At 41.4% G+C, this 16,075-nt stretch overlaps 3 protein-coding genes across 5 annotated transcripts; 2 read left to right on the top strand and 1 right to left on the bottom strand.

Annotated features, from left to right (window-relative positions):
• The first annotated feature begins 6,808 nt into the window (after nt 1–6,808).
• Nucleotides 6,809–10,201, top strand: meiob (meiosis specific with OB-fold). Of its 2 annotated transcripts, none has more exons than XM_029842543.1 (14): nt 6,809–6,891; nt 7,118–7,223; nt 7,362–7,419; nt 7,521–7,652; nt 7,766–7,838; nt 7,947–8,142; nt 8,316–8,416; nt 8,554–8,606; nt 8,788–8,883; nt 9,041–9,133; nt 9,203–9,347; nt 9,415–9,601; nt 9,718–9,804; nt 9,901–10,201. In XM_029842543.1, exons 2-14 carry the CDS (start codon nt 7,173–7,175, stop codon nt 9,991–9,993), a joined length of 1,365 nt encoding a protein of 454 aa, XP_029698403.1. In that variant the 5' UTR covers nt 6,809–6,891; nt 7,118–7,172; the 3' UTR covers nt 9,994–10,201. The 2 variants fall into 2 exon arrangements, with proteins under 2 accessions (XP_029698403.1, XP_003961551.2); XM_003961502.2 differs by having other exon boundaries at nt 9,883–10,201.
• Nucleotides 10,202–10,320: 119 nt separating this feature from the next.
• On the top strand, nt 10,321–13,595 carry mlst8 (MTOR associated protein, LST8 homolog (S. cerevisiae)). Of its 2 annotated transcripts, XR_003891047.1 has the most exons (10): nt 10,321–10,405; nt 10,614–10,787; nt 11,033–11,084; nt 11,178–11,340; nt 11,415–11,490; nt 11,582–11,734; nt 11,803–11,927; nt 12,019–12,182; nt 12,327–12,508; nt 13,072–13,595. XR_003891047.1 is itself a non-coding variant. In XM_003961344.3 (9 exons), exons 1-9 carry the CDS (start codon nt 10,358–10,360, stop codon nt 12,443–12,445), a joined length of 1,074 nt encoding a protein of 357 aa, XP_003961393.2. In that variant the 5' UTR covers nt 10,321–10,357; the 3' UTR covers nt 12,446–12,839. The 2 variants fall into 2 exon arrangements, 1 of the variants encoding a protein (XP_003961393.2); XM_003961344.3 differs by lacking the exon at nt 13,072–13,595 and having other exon boundaries at nt 12,327–12,839.
• bricd5 (BRICHOS domain containing 5) lies at nt 12,832–15,921 on the bottom strand. Its single transcript, XM_029848708.1, has 6 exons — nt 15,741–15,921; nt 15,502–15,639; nt 15,278–15,427; nt 15,094–15,198; nt 13,726–13,876; nt 12,832–13,329 (listed from the first exon to the last, which is right to left on the bottom strand). The coding sequence occupies exons 1-6, from the start codon at nt 15,846–15,848 to the stop codon at nt 13,235–13,237; spliced, it is 747 nt and encodes a 248-aa protein (XP_029704568.1). The 5' UTR covers nt 15,849–15,921; the 3' UTR covers nt 12,832–13,234.
• Nucleotides 15,922–16,075: the final 154 nt, after the last annotated feature.

Here is a 16,075-nt window from a genome sequence, read left to right as displayed (position 1 = left end):
TTTCTTTTCCTATCATGAACATAGTGTCATCTGTCACTGCAGATTGACAACCTTTGGTTGCGGTATAAGACAAACCAGAAATTATGTGAAGGGAAAAAAGACACATCCATTAAATTGCCATTAATCAAAAAGACTAAATTCCATTCAGGTTGGAAAGACCAACATTTCTTCAGAAAGGCTGTTATTAGCTTTTAATCATATGAAATGGCTGATGGTCCTGAAGAAATGCTAAAATAGATGTCATTGTAATACACTTGCACATGTCTTGTGGTCTTTGTTCATTCTTTTTACATTTTAATTTTCTCAAATGTGCTTTTTACTTGCTCAAAAATTAATGGCAGCGTAAAAAGCAGTATCTCAAATGATAGACAGAGGGCGAGTTTAAAGAGATCTCAATAAAGTAAATGATCCACACTCATTAAATACCAATGAACAGTTTTATTTGAATGTTTGAATTTGGATGTACAAAGTTGAATTTAAGGACCTATGTGGCACAACACAGAAGTTCAGACACCAAAGGGTTTGGTGTGTGGTAAATTACCAGTTTAGCTGTTTAAACGATGTTAAGGTTGCATTTTGCTATCAATGCTAATCACACCATTTCTTAACAAAAGGTTTGGTGTGTGCAGTTAAAATGACTTGAGAAAATACTAAAATAATTTACAGTAAATTAAAATGTAGGAGGCCATCTTCAACATCACTTTGAATGACTGTGTGGAGACATCCATACTATTCCAAATCTAATCTATACAGTCTATGAAGAACACCATAAAATGCTCCACAAAACCATAAGCTATCCATCTGCACTTCACAGAAGACACTTCACCTACCCAGAGATCAATGGGTGGTGGTGGTGGATAAACCATAATCTCTTTCACCCCCATAACGTGCAGTCAATCTTACGAGCGAGCTCTGAGAGGCTGACACTAATGCACAGGTAATAGAGCACATCGTAACCAGGACATGAACAGCCACTGCAACCGTGATCAATAGGCATCTAAAGGAACAGGTAATATGATATTGATTGACCTGCAATTACATGGATGTGGAGCAGATATGTGTGATTCTGTGCATGTGGGTGAGTTAATGTTTCTTTTTCCAACACAAATGTATCTTTGAGAAAGTTGACTTTTGCATTGATAACCTTCTCTCTGTTCTGTGGCCAGTCTGACACACTAAAGTGGATAAAAAGGCCTATAGCATTTAAGTTACATGTCATCGGTCATATCATGACGGCATTCATGAACGAGTGCCCATTTATAGTACATATATAAGAGGGAAAAGGTGATTTTTGTCTGTAGTTCAGCGACTGGAGCTGTATGCTTCTAAATCATTTTGTCATGTAACAGTTTAGCATTTGCACAGCAGCATTTAAGTTCAATTCTGCTGACAGGGAGCTCTTTTAGTAACAATCCTTATAATTATTTCTTCATATAGACATGTAATCCCCAAGCCTGAGTGAAATACCAGAAGCCCAACTCTGGTGGTCTAAAGTATAACGCTGCTGACAGTGGAAGGAGAAGACAGCTTTGAGGTCAAAATACCCTCAAAAAAGAGAACCGGAGTGCAAATCAAATAAGAAATGGTTTTTGTTTTCTAGACAGACAGTAAGCTAGCATGGGGGTCCACGACCACTGTGATTGAGAAGGTAGCAAAACTGACTGAGGTGTTTGGTGACCTGCAGACTCCTCTGACTTCATCTGTGAAAAAGGTTGAAATACTTCCACAGAGGTCACACACAGAGGTTGCTTTATAACACAACAGACGGACGCCCTTGTCAGGTTGCAGCCATTAGGATTCGCTGCATAGCTGTAGGTCTGAATTAACCTGTCAGCTTCTACGCCAGGCAGCTGACCTCCACACGCTCGTGTCAGTCCACACTAAGGGGAAAGGTAGAACCAGCCCTGCCCACCCATGCAGCAGCCCAGTCGTTCTTCTCCCTACTGCCTGCACCGCTTGTGTCTTTGTCTGCTGCAGAACGACTTTTCCCATTCACCCATGTAGACAGGTGGCGACATGGCCATCAAAATACAGGGTGGTCTGCTCCGGTGGGGTGTCAGGGTGGGGGCTAAGTGTCAAGATGACTCTGTCAAATAAAACAATCACATGGGCTTATTTGACTCAAAGTACCTGTATATGACCGTTTCCACTCATTATTGAGTTGATATTGGTTATTTCAACTAAGTCACAAATGGGTGAATTATAACTATAGTTGAATAGAACTTTTAAGTAAGAGATCGATGTGATTTCTACAGTTTTTGTAAAAATCACATCAGCTCCTCCCTCCTATTTCTTTTCTTTCCAGTTTGTGTATAGCTTTGATGGGCACATGACCTCAGGATTAATCCTAATACAAGTAATGCTAAGATTTGATTTCAAACCAAACCACTCTCTATGGGTTACAATGAAAAAATAAATACATTTTGTTTGATATATCTTGATTTAGGGCAGATCAACAGGGGTAGTTTTCCATAAGCAGAGGCTTTTTGTAGTTTTAACCCTTCCCGTTTCCTCCGATATTAATATGAAATTACTGGAAAGTCCATGCAAGCACATTTATTGATTTATTTTGCTGCCTAAGAAACAATTGGATTTCCAGCCAGGGTCAAGGCAAAATGATTCCTACTCCCTGGCAGCATCACTTTATAGTTGTTGCTGGGAAGCTAGTTCCTCCCAAATCTTCCATCTCACACCCTGTCATCCCTCCCAATCTCGTGCTGGTCTGGGCTGGGTACTGGGACTAATGTGCAGAAGAACATGATGGCCCAAGCCGGGATGGGACCATAATTGGTTCCATTCCGTTTTATTAAACCCACAGCTGTGCTGTTATTAGAGCCTGGTGAGGAGAGCCACTCTGCAGCAGCATGATTCCTTCCATATGTGACATTAGTACCATCCCAAAGAGAGGAGAATGGGAGTGACGGATGAGATGGAGGCTTTTCTCTCTAATGGCAGGGTTTGGTTTGAAGATGTCCTAAGTAACATTGAGCAGGAGATGGGTCAGAGCAGCATGCCTTGCTTTCATAGACATCTAATGCATCCATGCAGTGCTGCGATGCAAGACTCATTACAGCCTTTTCAAAGCTGGGATTGGATAAGTGCCTTTGATGCATTTCCTCAGCCTATGTCTTATAATCATGTTCAGTATAACTTGGATTTCCACATTGCTTAATACAGCACAGAGCTTAGATGTACCGAAACCATTAAACCCTCCACTGGTGGGTGAGTAATGGTACTCTGAATGGGGTGGTGATTTTGGTTTGAGCCTCAAGCAGGAAAAATGCCTGCATGGTTACATAACTTCTCATATTTCAGGTAAACCGTATTTTAGTAACGTAAAGTATTTTTCTTGAAAACTGGTCATAACTATATACAGTATTGCAGTTTAATATCACTTTGAAGAAAAACACTGCTAATAGGTAAAATATACACTGATTCTGTCTTAATCAAAATCAACTCAGCTGTTTTTTTGTTGTTGTTTTTTTCATGTAAACTTGTTTGGTTCCATTGCACATATGTGTCACAGGAAATCAGTCTGCGCTGCCCCGTGCCTCTCAGCAAAATCATTGACTGTGAAAAACTCGGCAGAACTCAATCTGAAACATCTCAACTATTTTCAAAACAGTGACAAGCCTGAGCTGTGTGGGCTGGATGTGTTGTGACTTGCACGTTCTGGAACAATCACAGGTGAGATTAAAGATCATAAAGTGTGTAATCACCATTTCCATGAGGCTACCAAATGGGGGCACTCTATTTATATTATTTACATTAAAAAAAGTAATTTTTCAGTTTACTCTTTGGAAAAGAAAGACAACCAGCTAATATATTGTACATTAAGTTGGGAGACAAATATAATTATAACAAATAAACTGTGGATATACAGTGGATTTCTGACTGGGAGCCTTAAATTGTCCTCAACAATTTTTCACATCCTTACAAAATGCTTCAGATGCTTTTCCATTAGAAATAGTGGAAAAGCAGACTGTCTGCATATGTGCGGGCCACACAGATGATGGTTTATGCAGAGCATCAGTTCCCCGCACCATAAATTCAGCACCCGAACAAAGCATCAGCGAGATCGTTCAACTATCAGCTCATAAATGCCACTTTAGCATGAAACTGTGTCTTGCTTCACACCGCTGTAAGAAGAAAATGCTGCAGGACAGAATGAGCTCATTGTTCAGTGGAACACGTGCGGCAAAAGACATGGAAGCTTCTGTTTCGTCCATCACTAAGTGACAATTAAATAAATATGCTTTTAAACTCATTCATTTTTTTCTTTTATTATTTTTGGGATCAGTGCCTGAGAAATATTTCAGGCCTTCTCAAAGGGTAAATACTGAAACAGTGGATATTTATGGCTTTAATGCAGCTGCAACATTCTCCTGTCAATTAATGATTAGATGACTTTTTTGTTTAGCTACTGACCTTAAAAAAGTGCAAAAAAAAAAAAAGACTCACAACACAACATCTCTGCCTACTATTACACAGAAATATACCATTTTGAACCACTGTCTGCCCATTGCTATTCGCATTTTGTTCTCGCCCATGCGCCTAACTTCTTTTTGATTGACAGCTATCACTCATAATTGCAAGTAACCCAGTAAGCATAAATAACCAGATTGAGGGAAATTTAACTTTGGCTACAATTAACAGTAATGTCAATGACTCATAGTATAAAAACAGAAACTTCTGTATTATAAATTAATTGAATTTAAAAGTAAAACCATCAATCATCATAAAAATACTTGAATAGGATGTTTGGCATGTCTGGCTTACAGCTTCAACTAAAGTTTATTAAAATATACTGTATTAGTTGTCTTGTGTTAATAATACCAGGAAATGATGATGAATGGGGCTTTGGAACATTTTAGTTTTTATTCCAATGTTAGCTTTGGCCATCATGCACATTCAAACTCATGAGTCCATTAAGAGTCTTTTGTAGACATTCTCCTCTCTGCTCCATGGGTGGAGGATTTTGAATAAGGCCATGGTACAGTCAGATGTAAATATTTATTTATTTATTTACCTATTATTTTTCTTTTTTTCATGGGATGACATATTGATTTGGAATTTTAATGGTTTGATTAAAAAAAGGGACATTTTACCCTTTTCTTTAACCTTCATTTCAAGTCCAAGTTACACCTCCTAGTGTAATTTGACCAGCAAAACATGATTAGCGGCATAGAGTCACGGTTCCTCCCATTACCTCAGTACATTGGCATAATGACAGTTTCTGAGATCATGTGTGCCTCTTATTTCTTTCTTTTCAGTGGCGTGTTATTAGCATCATTTGACGTTTCCTCCACAGTGTGTGCCCCACATCCGCCTATTGGACATTTGCAGGGATTAGGAGACAGAGTGCATTGTTCGACCAGAGCCCAGCTGGATTCCGTGGCTGTGAGCAGAGGTGGTGGCACAGCAGTGCATTTCATAGTTAGTCACACAGGTGGCAGGAAAATTACAGTGTACACGTACTTACATTTTGGAAGTCTTCCACTTCTGGAGGCCTATAAAACCTGCATAAGCTCCTGCCAAGTCCTGCTAAAGCTATAGATGGATGGCGACACTCTGGCCATGCCAAGATATTGCTCACCAAGCACCATTCATACAGAACAATATATTATAATGAGTAAATTCAGTAAAGTAATGAGTGATTATATTAGATCCTTAGAGAATATCAGCTTTAGGCGCTGGTTTACTGACACCACTTATGTCATTCTGAACATTGTATTAATTGTGTGCCAGTGTGCATTTATACTTGCAGTATGTGCTCACATTGCATGTGAAAAAAAGAAGCATGTGCATACAATGCATTTATACGCAAACCAAACTGGTCACTCTCATCAACTACTGTTAAAAAATACAGAAAATGAGGAAATTTGAAGACACCACAGCTGTTTAAGCTTTTTTTGTTTTTTTTGAAAGTACGACATCTCTGGTCTGATAGATGAACAAATGACATTACATTTCTAAAATATTGCTATCTGATGATGGTTACTATATTGTGTGTTGACACTGGCTTTGTAACATGAAATTCCATCATCATTTCTGCTCGAGATGACTCATCTTAGCTAAACTGCGAAGATTAGTCCTGTGTGGATGAAGGCCAAAGCTGGCAGATCACTGTTGCGCCTTTTGATTCCTGCTGGGGCGTATAAGATGGTGTCACCTGTCTAATACAGCTTTGTATCGTCAAAATAAATGAGGAAACTGACAAATCCATATCAGCAAAACCATCTCAAAACAAATCCCGTGCCATGAATGACGACTTGGGTGGATTATTGGTGTAATAACAGAAACTCAGGGATGCAGGAATTGGTTTCACTGGGATGACTTGGATGGTGCACAAATATGATGCATGTACATGTGCCTTTAGAAGGGTAGACATGGTTCACTGACAGGTTACTGTCAGTGGGTTCATCAATGATAAAAGATGTTCAGAATGTTCAGTGGCATTTCCTGCATGTTTACCTTTCTCTAATCACATCAAATACCCTAGAGAAACATTAAGTTACGCTGCATTAGATTGTTTAAAACGAATAGGAATCAAACTAGATTGTTGTGTTTGCGTTGCTTAGAAATTGTACGTCGAATGTTTTTGTGTTATCATACAGACTGGCCCTCTGTATGGTTTTAACTAATGTATTTGATATTCGGGATTATATATTTTACTTGTGTATAATTCGTTCTTTAAAGCGTTTGTAACTTAAAAATACCTTGAGTTACTCTCCGACAATAACACTTTTGTGATTATTTGCAGAAAAATTTCCTATATTCTTGAAAGCAACATATCCGACATGTCAGGTGACGAAATATGTCGCGTGTTTTGGTTTTGCCGCATAAATTCAGCAAAATAGTAAATACGCAGTCAGCAGTCTGGGACACCAGGTAAAATATTGGGAACAAAAAATATACTTGGTGTTGGTACAATATACATAGAACCTACAAATATGGTCAGTTGGCCAAACTATTAATGAATAGTAAAAAGAATTAGTCAAATTAACAGGCTTACGTCACCAGGCGGACGATTTAGCTAGCATCAAATATTATCTCCCCGAGTATGTTTGCATGTAAAAATCGTCCATTTTGTTCTATTTGTCTTATTTCACTTCAGTTTAAAGGGTCTTGCCACTGTAATTAAAACTGGACTGAGTAGCTGAGTGTATACAATGGATGCTACGATTGCCATTTCTGAGCTACATCCTAACATCTCTCATCCAGTGAGTGAATCATTAAAATCATGTATAATATAATATAGCATTAATCGGCCTGCACTAGGGTCTTATGTTGTTAGCGTGAATAAAATCAAACTATAAAAATTCGGTTGTGTAATATTTGTTTTGTTTTTTTCCTCTCAGAAGGTGGTAGGGATAATCATTTGGAAAACTGATGTCAAAAGTTTCCCTGACAGAAAAAGTTAGTACTTTCTAAACGGCATTTCTCGTCCTGCAGCGCCCCCTGTTGGTAAAGGAGGCTGCAGCATTACAGTGTGACAACAACCTGCGTTTTCCCTGCAGATGTCGGCGTAGAGAGGTTCACATTTGGATTCGCCGTCAGGGACTCTCATGACTTCTTTATCAATGTGACAGCCTGGGGAAATGAAGCATATATTATCGGGCTGTCCAGCAACTTCAGCGTTGGACACTGTGGTGAGGACGTTATTTCATGGGGGGGGGGGGGTCCCAAAATGATTGTGAAAATAGAAAATGGTATACTAAACTGATATGCAAAAGTCCTAATCAAGCATTTTTATTTTTCCAAGTCATAATTGAAAATCCATTAGTTTCCCACAAAGACCCAGAGAAAGGGGAAAAATTTTGCCCCATGACACCAAGGTAAGTTAACCCACCAGTACAGTAAATATTCCAGGGATATTGTGCTAAACCTATATGTAAATAAGCCACAGAATTCATTGGCTGAACCGTCCATCTCTGTTACATCAGCATCTACAGGTTAATGATATCAGAGGCTCATTCCCAAGTGTATATGTGTGCTGACACGACAACCATCGATAGGCTGGTGCCACTGATCTACCGTCCAGTGAAGGATTCCAGAGATTTCTACTCTTTGGGAGACATTTTGGCCAATGGGCAGAGTCTTGATGGTACAATCATTAATATCCTGGCTGCAGTGAAGTCGGTAGGAATGGAAACCTTTACAGAGCTTTTCACCGTTTTAAAACTGAAATCTTTTATGTTTCTTGACCTAGTGGCATCAGTTTGGGTTGTTTTGTAGACTGCTGTGTTTTTTCAGAATAATTTAATTTTTGTTTTAATGGGCTTAAATGATAAAACAAAGGTTTTGTTTTTCAGATTGGAGAGTTGAAATATTTCACGACTTCAGACAGACGCAACGGCCACAGGCTGGAAGCGAAGCTGTTTGACGACAGTGTCTCGACCTTTCCTCTCGTCTGGTGCGTCACGCCCCAGAATTCCTTCGAGAATGAACATAATGATTAAAATATATCTGCCTCTCGGATCACTGCTGAGACTTTACACTAATCAGTTAATGGGTTCGGTTTTTCTAAGTCTGACCCCTGTTTGATCACAGCTGGGACAAAGAGGCCATTCTGCTCATTCAAAAAGTGATACCGAGGGAAACGGGTAGGTGAGCAGCTGCTGCTCATTCTCACCCATGAAGAGCAACTTTGTTGAACTGTTATTCCTGCCTGTCACATCCCATTCCTACTCTGCACTTAGCAGACATTGAAGTAGATATCTGAGATACAAATGTTTGTGTTTAATACAACTTGTCCTCGCTGTAACATTTGCTTCTTCTCCAAAGTGCTCTTCATAGCTGATGCAAAGATTGGCTTTGACAGCTTTCGAAATGGTATGACAGCAACCGTTAACTCCAAAACCATTATCACCGTCAACCCTGGTGAGACGTCACAGCCACAAAATAAAATACGAGCTGAATAATTATCTGTTCTCTAATGTGAATGATGATGTGTGAATTCTGGGAGTCCACCCAAACGGCCTCCTTTCCAAAGTAAATGTCTTCCTGCTGTGAAGTCAGTTTACATTTGTCTCCTCAGACACCAGAGAGGCCGGTCTTTTGTTCAGCTACGCCAAAGAAGTTTCTGAGTCTGGATGTCTGGACCAGGATGAGTCACTAGAAGATGAAACTGGTGAGGAATTTTCTGCATCTCGTCCTGTTCTTGGGGCTCTGTTGAATGTGTTTCTGTTCTTGTGTGCAGTGGACTCCATCACCAATGTCTATACTATGAGACAGTTGAAGAAGAAGGCCCAAGAAAATCCAGAGACTTTCTTTGGCATCACTTACAGTTTTGTCTCCAAGCTGGACCTGGACTCCTCTCTGTCCAGAGTCATCAGGTCACGATGGTGAGTTCATCTTTTAGCGTCACCTTAGCTTAAAAACTCACCGACTCATTTTGGTCTCCTGTTTCAGCTCCAGATGTAAGTTTGTGGTTGGTGAGGATTTGCTGAGCTGCAGCAATGAGTTATGTCCAGGGAAGGGTCAGGTCTTCTCTGCCATCACAGGCTTTGACCTGCTGGTGGACCTCACCGACCACACTGGCACCCTGCAGAGCTGCAGCCTCAGGAGCCCTGCTGCAGAAACGTTTCTTGGCTGCACGGTTAGCACTTCTTTACTGTTGCACACTTTATTTATCTCCTCAAGAGCAAGGTTTTGCAGCGACCCTGTTTTGTTTCTGTTATTAGTTGAACATTTTTGTCATCTTACATGTTTCAGACAGAGGAGTTCACCAGATTGACTGATGACCAACGAACTACAATGAAGTGGAAATTTCTTTTAGAGAGGTGCAAAGTTTACGTGAAGGTACAAGAATTTTCTTTGTCAAGAGGGGCAGCAGGGCAAGCAGCTCTTGTGTTCACATATTCTTATATTGTCTCATAGATAATTCCTTCCACTAAGGTCAAGGCTGGTATCAGGGGGACGGTTCTGGCCTGCTCACTGGCTGACCCAGGGGAGGTGAAGCAGCACTTGCACGACCTGCAGCAGCTTTAAATGTGCCACACACTGACTGAGATTAAAGGACAGAGGTTTAGCAGTTTGTTGTCTCGTGGGCCTCATTGCTATGAGGAAAGATGCAGTTTGTGAAAAAAAAAATGTATTACCTATGTTGTTACTAATTTATGTAATTTAATTAACTTAAAATATAAATATTAAAATGTACTGTGGGGTGTTTTGTTTTGCATTGTTCAATAAATTGTTAGGATCAATGAGTTTTGTGAGTTTATACTTAAAAGATGAGAATGTTTCAACAGAAAAAAAAAAGTTACCTGAAATGCTATTATAGACGGCCAATAGATGGCGGTAAAGCCTCAATAATGAGCCGGAACTTTGAATCGACGTTTTATGTTTCCAAGGGATGCATTACGGCGAGGTACTGGTATGCCGTCAACACGAACAACTGAAGGTAATCATAATAGACAACAGTTTTTTGTCTTTTCATTTCAATGGAAATATTCTGCGCCCAGATATAATAATATTAGTGCTGAATATAAGTTTGCAACAGAGTTTTCTACCTTTGCATGCATTAAGTTGTAGTTTGATGTTTATTTTGAAGGTGCGATAGTAAATCCATCCCTTTTGATGATAAAATACTGTTTCTTTGTTATTTACAGTGTCATACATGCCTTGCCCAAGGGAGTGACAGCCACCAGCCAAATATGAATGTGAACCAGGGGACGGTGGGCAGCGACCCAGTTATTCTGGCTACAGCTGGATACGACCATACAGTCCGTTTTTGGCAGGCCCACAGCGGCATCTGCACACGGACAGTCCAGCACCAGGATTCGGTATCCTTACTGCAAATTACAAACAAACATTTATCTGTAATGATGCTGTGAATTTGATATAGTTGAATACTACAAATGCTGTAAACAAACTAGCTTCTGACATCTTGTTAGAGTGGTATAATACATATAGATTCAATAACGTATATTCTGTCAATATGAAGTGTTCTATCCAGTAGGCTAATGACTTGTGTACAGTAAAGATAATCACAATTTAAATAAAGTGCTTTCTTAACGTGTTCTTCTAGCAAGTAAATTCCCTTGAGGTAACACCTGACAGGAGTATGATTGCTGCTGCGGGTTAGTTATGAAGCTGCTTAAAGCCAAGTTTTCACATCAGTGTCATGTTTCAGCCAAATGTATCTTCTTACCTGCTGTATTTTACATTTTTAGGTTACCAACACATTCGCATGTATGACTTAAACTCTAATAACCCTAACCCTGTGATCAACTATGATGGCGTTAGCAAGAACATCACATCTGTGGGCTTCCATGAAGATGGACGCTGGATGTACACAGGTGGAGAAGACTGCTTGGCTCGTATATGGGACCTGAGGTACATCCAAGGAAGCAGGTTGTGGTCTTAGTTCTGGTTTATTTCCCTAAATGTAATGCTTTTTGCACACACAGGTCAAGAAATCTCCAGTGCCAGAAATTATTCCAGGTCAATGCTCCCATCAACTGTGTCTGCCTGCATCCCAACCAGGTACGACAGGATTGTAAATTTACAATTTAAGACAATTTCAATATAGTTTGCAATAAAATGCTTACTTATTAACATTATTGTGTGTGTTCAGGCAGAGCTGATTGTAGGAGACCAGAGTGGAGTGATTCACATCTGGGATCTGAAGACCGACCACAATGAACAGCTCATTCCAGAACCAGAGGTCTCGGTTAATGCAGTGCACATTGACCCAGATGCCAGCTACATGGCCGCAGTCAACAGCTCGGTGAGTCCCTAAGAGGTCTGAAAAGAGTTATTTAGTTAATTTAACAAATGTGTTCCTTTATCTGCCAGGGAAACTGTTATGTCTGGAACATGGCCGGAGGCATTGGAGAAGAGGTGACTCAGCTGATTCCCAAGACCAAGATCCCTGCGCACAACCGCTACTCCCTCCGCTGCAAGTTCAGCCCTGATTCTACGTAAGTATTAGGAAGTAAAAGCTTTCACTGCAGGTGATTTTAAAAAATTACTGTTAAAATCAAAATTTTAATTAAATTACGTCATCGCCAGGCTGTTGGCTACCTGCTCTGCTGACCAGACCTGCAAGATCTGGAGGACGTCGAACTTCTCGCTCATGACGGAGCTGAGCATCAAGAGCAACAATCCTGGAGAGACATCTAGAGGCTGGATGTGGGACTGTGCTTTTTCTGGGGACTCTCAATATATTGTCACTGGTCAGTAAAAGCCAAAGCAAATCTGTTGTAAAAAGAATTGTGTTGCACTGGAATAATTGAAACATAATTCTTTGCTTTATTGATTTTGATTTATTCAGTGTGAGCTATAGCAAATGTGAGATTTTGATGGTTTTCCTCCAACAGCCTCGTCCGACAACCTGGCTCGTCTGTGGTGTGTAGAGACCGGAGAGATCAAGAGGGAATACAGCGGCCATCAGAAGGCTGTGGTGTGTCTGGCCTTCAATGACAGTGTGCTGGGCTGAGGAAGAGCAGGAGGAAAGAGAGAATGCACAAAATAACGGACCCTTTGCAGAATGTAACACGAGGTATTTTATATGTTGATAAAGTGGAAGCTCGTGTTTGAACATGTCCATGGATCTCTGCTGGTGTGTAAAGGACTCTCCTGAATCACAGGCAAAATAATTCAAACATTAAAAGTTTATTTGTTCATTAATCTGATTAAAACCTTATAATATTAATTAGTTATGAGGTTTGTTTGATCTCTTTTCAACTCCAAGATCCCATTCAATGCTGTTTATGGAGCATACCAGATTTATTGTACAAAAAAATGCTGAACGAAACATGATAATGATTTCTTCTCACATGCGTCTTGATTTGCGGGTCGCAATGTTGTACGAAATACACAGAGTTTTACTGAAAAGGCACAATAGTCTTTTATTACTTCAGCAGGTTTCAAAAGACAAGGTTACATAATGATACCACAGCGCTGGATTACAGGAAATGCACCTCGGTGCACGTACGAGAAAAGGAAATCTTTCTTCTGCAATCTGTGGAGCAAGCCAGAGGGGAGGGAAATACACATGAAGAGTGTGTCGACTGGGCTTTGGCATCAACTCTGACAACCTGTCGCCGTCTCTTTTGTCTCCAGAAATGGACGAGGAAGAGTGACTGCTTTGCTGGTGTACTGGCACAACGAAACAGTCAAAGCTGGTTTTGTGTGTGTGTGTGTGTGTGTGTATGTTTTGGGGAGCTGTAAAGAGACAACTTTGATTCCCTGATCTTTTTTGCTGGAAGGACAGCAACCAGACAGATCACTCTGGCAGGTAGTAGAAGCAAACGGACACACAGACGTTGCTGGGAAAGCAGATGTCGATGCAGAAGTAAACAAGCCTCTGTTTGCCGGGGCCTAAATGCAGACAGAAGAGATCACAGTCACATCAAAAACACCTACATTCAGAGTAATATTTATTCTTTTTTTTTTTGGGGGGGGGGGGGTTTATATATAATAAACTAGTTTGCCTCATTCATTTTGACTTGCAAAAGCTAAAAAATTCTGAAAATCAATTTAGAATTTAGACACAGTATGCAATCATAGTGCAGACTTGTTTTATAGGAGTGTACAACTAAATGAATACGGCAGTTTAACATAGAATGCAGTTGTACAATTATTTCAAGTACAAATATTCTGTTATCTTTGCAAACCTAGGGCAAAAGACAATTTTCTTGCCTGAATAGATTCCCTCTCAAAGACAATAAACATCATCCCGCACTTAACAAAAGATACATGGCATTGTTCTCTCACCCTCAACCTTCCTGGTCCAGTAGACAGGTCTGTCCTCACAAAGAGCCTGGAGAGGCTGTTCCAACGTGGAAACATCCACCTGACTGGAAGCCAGCACTCCCAGGAACTCTGTGTGCTTCTGGGTTTCATTACCAAACAGCTGGAAGTGAGTCTGCAGAAGACGACTGCACGGTTATTATCCCTGATAAAAAGAAAACTCAGAAATTGCTGAGTGTCGCTGAGATATCATATTCGATCCATGCTGAAGAAAATGGAACTCAGGCTGATCATTTTCAGTGGTCACACGGGGTTTGTTTAAGTGCATCAGATACACGTCTGATTGGCACTGATAGGGAACCACTTAAAGCGCCGTCATGCGCGGGCGGGTCACATAACCTGCCAATTCACCGACCAAGAGTAGCTTTGTGCTGCAGCACTGAGGAACAAACCACTTTCTATCCACGCAAGACCCGCCTGTCCTGTCGAAGATCAAATGACTGAAGTCGCCGTGAAAGTTTTTCAATACCAGGAAGCTGCCAAGCTGGGTCACAAAACACTTTTGACTCATTAAAATAGGCTATTGTGGATAGCAAAAAAGATAAGTGGAAAAGCCCCGTCTCAGTTTACCTGTGGGCTCCCACATTGCAACCCTCTAAATCACAGACATGACCTTTCACCTCATATTGCTCTTATTGCCGTATCAACAATCGAGCCTGGCCACAGACACACAGGCTCCTCCAGCACTGGCCAGTGCACAGGGGTGTGCTCTAGCCACACAGGAGTCCCCCAGGCTAAAGGGTCCTCACACAGAGCGGCCATTGTGCCTGCTCCTGAGCTTCTGCTCTGTAAGAAGATCCTGAGCAACCTGTGGGGGTGTGGATGGTGGGGGGGGATCAGATGTGCTGAGGAATTCAAGTGAGGAGGCCAGAGAATGAGATTAGACCCGCTCTGAAGGCTCTGTGGACAAATGTCACACTTTCATCTCATGGTAAATGAGTCAAGGCCACAAATGCCAGTTAACACATCACTGACCCACTCAGGAATGATTTCCTATGGAATTAGGATTCCATGAAATTTCCATCTAGGGCGACATTTAATAGTATTTTTCACTATTGCAGTGACGTAAACTACATATTTCAAATATGTATGGAACCCGTGTATGTAAAGCTGTAGGTAGATACAGTACAAATGAGAAAACCCGGACATTAATGGACACAGACATTTCCAAATGATTCAATTATGCAATATGTCTACATAAGAACTATTTCCTATAGTCTCCAGGCATTGCTGGTGAATGTAGGGTATGTACAGCCCTCTCATTTATATCGCAATGAATGTATATTTTCCCAAGTATATTTTGTTTGTATGCCAGGTGTTGATGTCGGTTACCTGCACCGGCCGGCGGAGGAGGGAGCGCACGTTGCCATAGTCGGTCTCGTCCATCTGCTGCAGGAAGCAGCGGTCCTGTTCCTCAGGTTTGTAGCATATCAAACCCTGCAACATCACAGCTGATCAACAACCATCGCAGTCGGAGGGGCCGCACGACCCTCAAGTCAAATGGACTCAGACGCACGTGTTTGATGTCAAAAAGCACCGTGGATGTCCTGTTTGCCGGAGAGGTCAGAGAAAAGGTCACCAGGTCATTCTTCTGGTCCACGACAGCTGACTGGTTGATGTTGATGCCGTTGTGATCTGGAGCTGTGATGCGAATGATCTGGGAGGACTAACACAAGCGCGTGCTGGTCAACCCAAACGTCATGTGATGTACCAGCCGGTTGCCGAGTCGGATGCGTGTACCTTGGAGTGAAGCCGCGGTGCCCCAAAATGTCCCGTTAGGATGATGCCAGTGATGACCAAGAGCAGGGAGACCGAGAGGGAGAGCCAGAAGGCCTTGCGTGGGAGGTGCGCTGTCGAGGTGGCAGCCGGATCTCCATCCTGGAAAGATGTGTCCACACAAAAGACCCAGTGAAAATCTCTTAAAAGTGATTTAACCTCTGTTCTCATGGTTAATGAGTCTTCAGAGTTAACCTGTTTACCGTGCACTCTGATTCCCCCAAACGCTCGTCTGAATGTTTCCAGCACCTCACCATCCTGTGTCCTGTGACGGCTCCTCGCTCAAGGCTTCTCGTTGGAGCTTTTGGCATGGATCTGTGGTCATGACCGGCGCTGACTGAGACTAGGGGTACACCTGGCCAGTTTCTCTTTGTCCCTGCAGACCTCCTCCTTCCACCCCCTCTTCCTCCACACACAGCCCCCCCACCCCCCTTCCCGAATAGCTCCATTTTCAACATTGTCCTCCTGTCACTCCCTTTTATCCCCCTCCACGGACTAATGTAGCTCTTTTGATAGAATCAATCTTCCACCCTTTTTT

The sequence above is a fragment of the Takifugu rubripes genome, chromosome 1, assembly GCF_901000725.2.
Source record: "Takifugu rubripes chromosome 1, fTakRub1.2, whole genome shotgun sequence".
Lineage (NCBI taxonomy): Eukaryota > Metazoa > Chordata > Actinopteri > Tetraodontiformes > Tetraodontidae > Takifugu > Takifugu rubripes.
The sequence above is the reverse complement of the archived record's forward strand: the minus strand, read 5'-3'. Positions and strand labels throughout refer to the sequence as shown.

Bases quoted from the DNA above. Each gene is read 5' to 3' on its own strand.
- bricd5 (XM_029848708.1), bottom strand. From the start codon at position 15,848: ATGCCAAAAGCTCCAACGAGAAGCCTTGAGCGAGGAGCCGTCACAGGA. The intron at 15,428-15,501 runs GTACACGCATCC...CGCTTGTGTTAG, and splicing joins CACCGCGGCTTCACTCCAAG to TCCTCCCAGATCATTCGCAT. The intron at 13,330-13,725 runs GTGAGAGAACAA...GTCTGCATTTAG, and splicing joins CTGGACCAGGAAGGTTGAGG to GCCCCGGCAAACAGAGGCTT.
- meiob (XM_003961502.2), top strand. From the start codon at position 7,173: ATGGATGCTACGATTGCCATTTCTGAGCTACATCCTAACATCTCTCAT. The intron at 7,420-7,520 runs GTTAGTACTTTC...TTTTCCCTGCAG, and splicing joins AAGTTTCCCTGACAGAAAAA to ATGTCGGCGTAGAGAGGTTC. The intron at 9,348-9,414 runs GTGAGTTCATCT...CTCCTGTTTCAG, and splicing joins AGAGTCATCAGGTCACGATG to CTCCAGATGTAAGTTTGTGG.
- mlst8 (XM_003961344.3), top strand. From the start codon at position 10,358: ATGCATTACGGCGAGGTACTGGTATGCCGTCAACACGAACAACTGAAG. The intron at 11,928-12,018 runs GTAAGTATTAGG...CGTCATCGCCAG, and splicing joins AAGTTCAGCCCTGATTCTAC to GCTGTTGGCTACCTGCTCTG. The intron at 12,183-12,326 runs GTCAGTAAAAGC...TTCCTCCAACAG, and splicing joins CTCTCAATATATTGTCACTG to CCTCGTCCGACAACCTGGCT.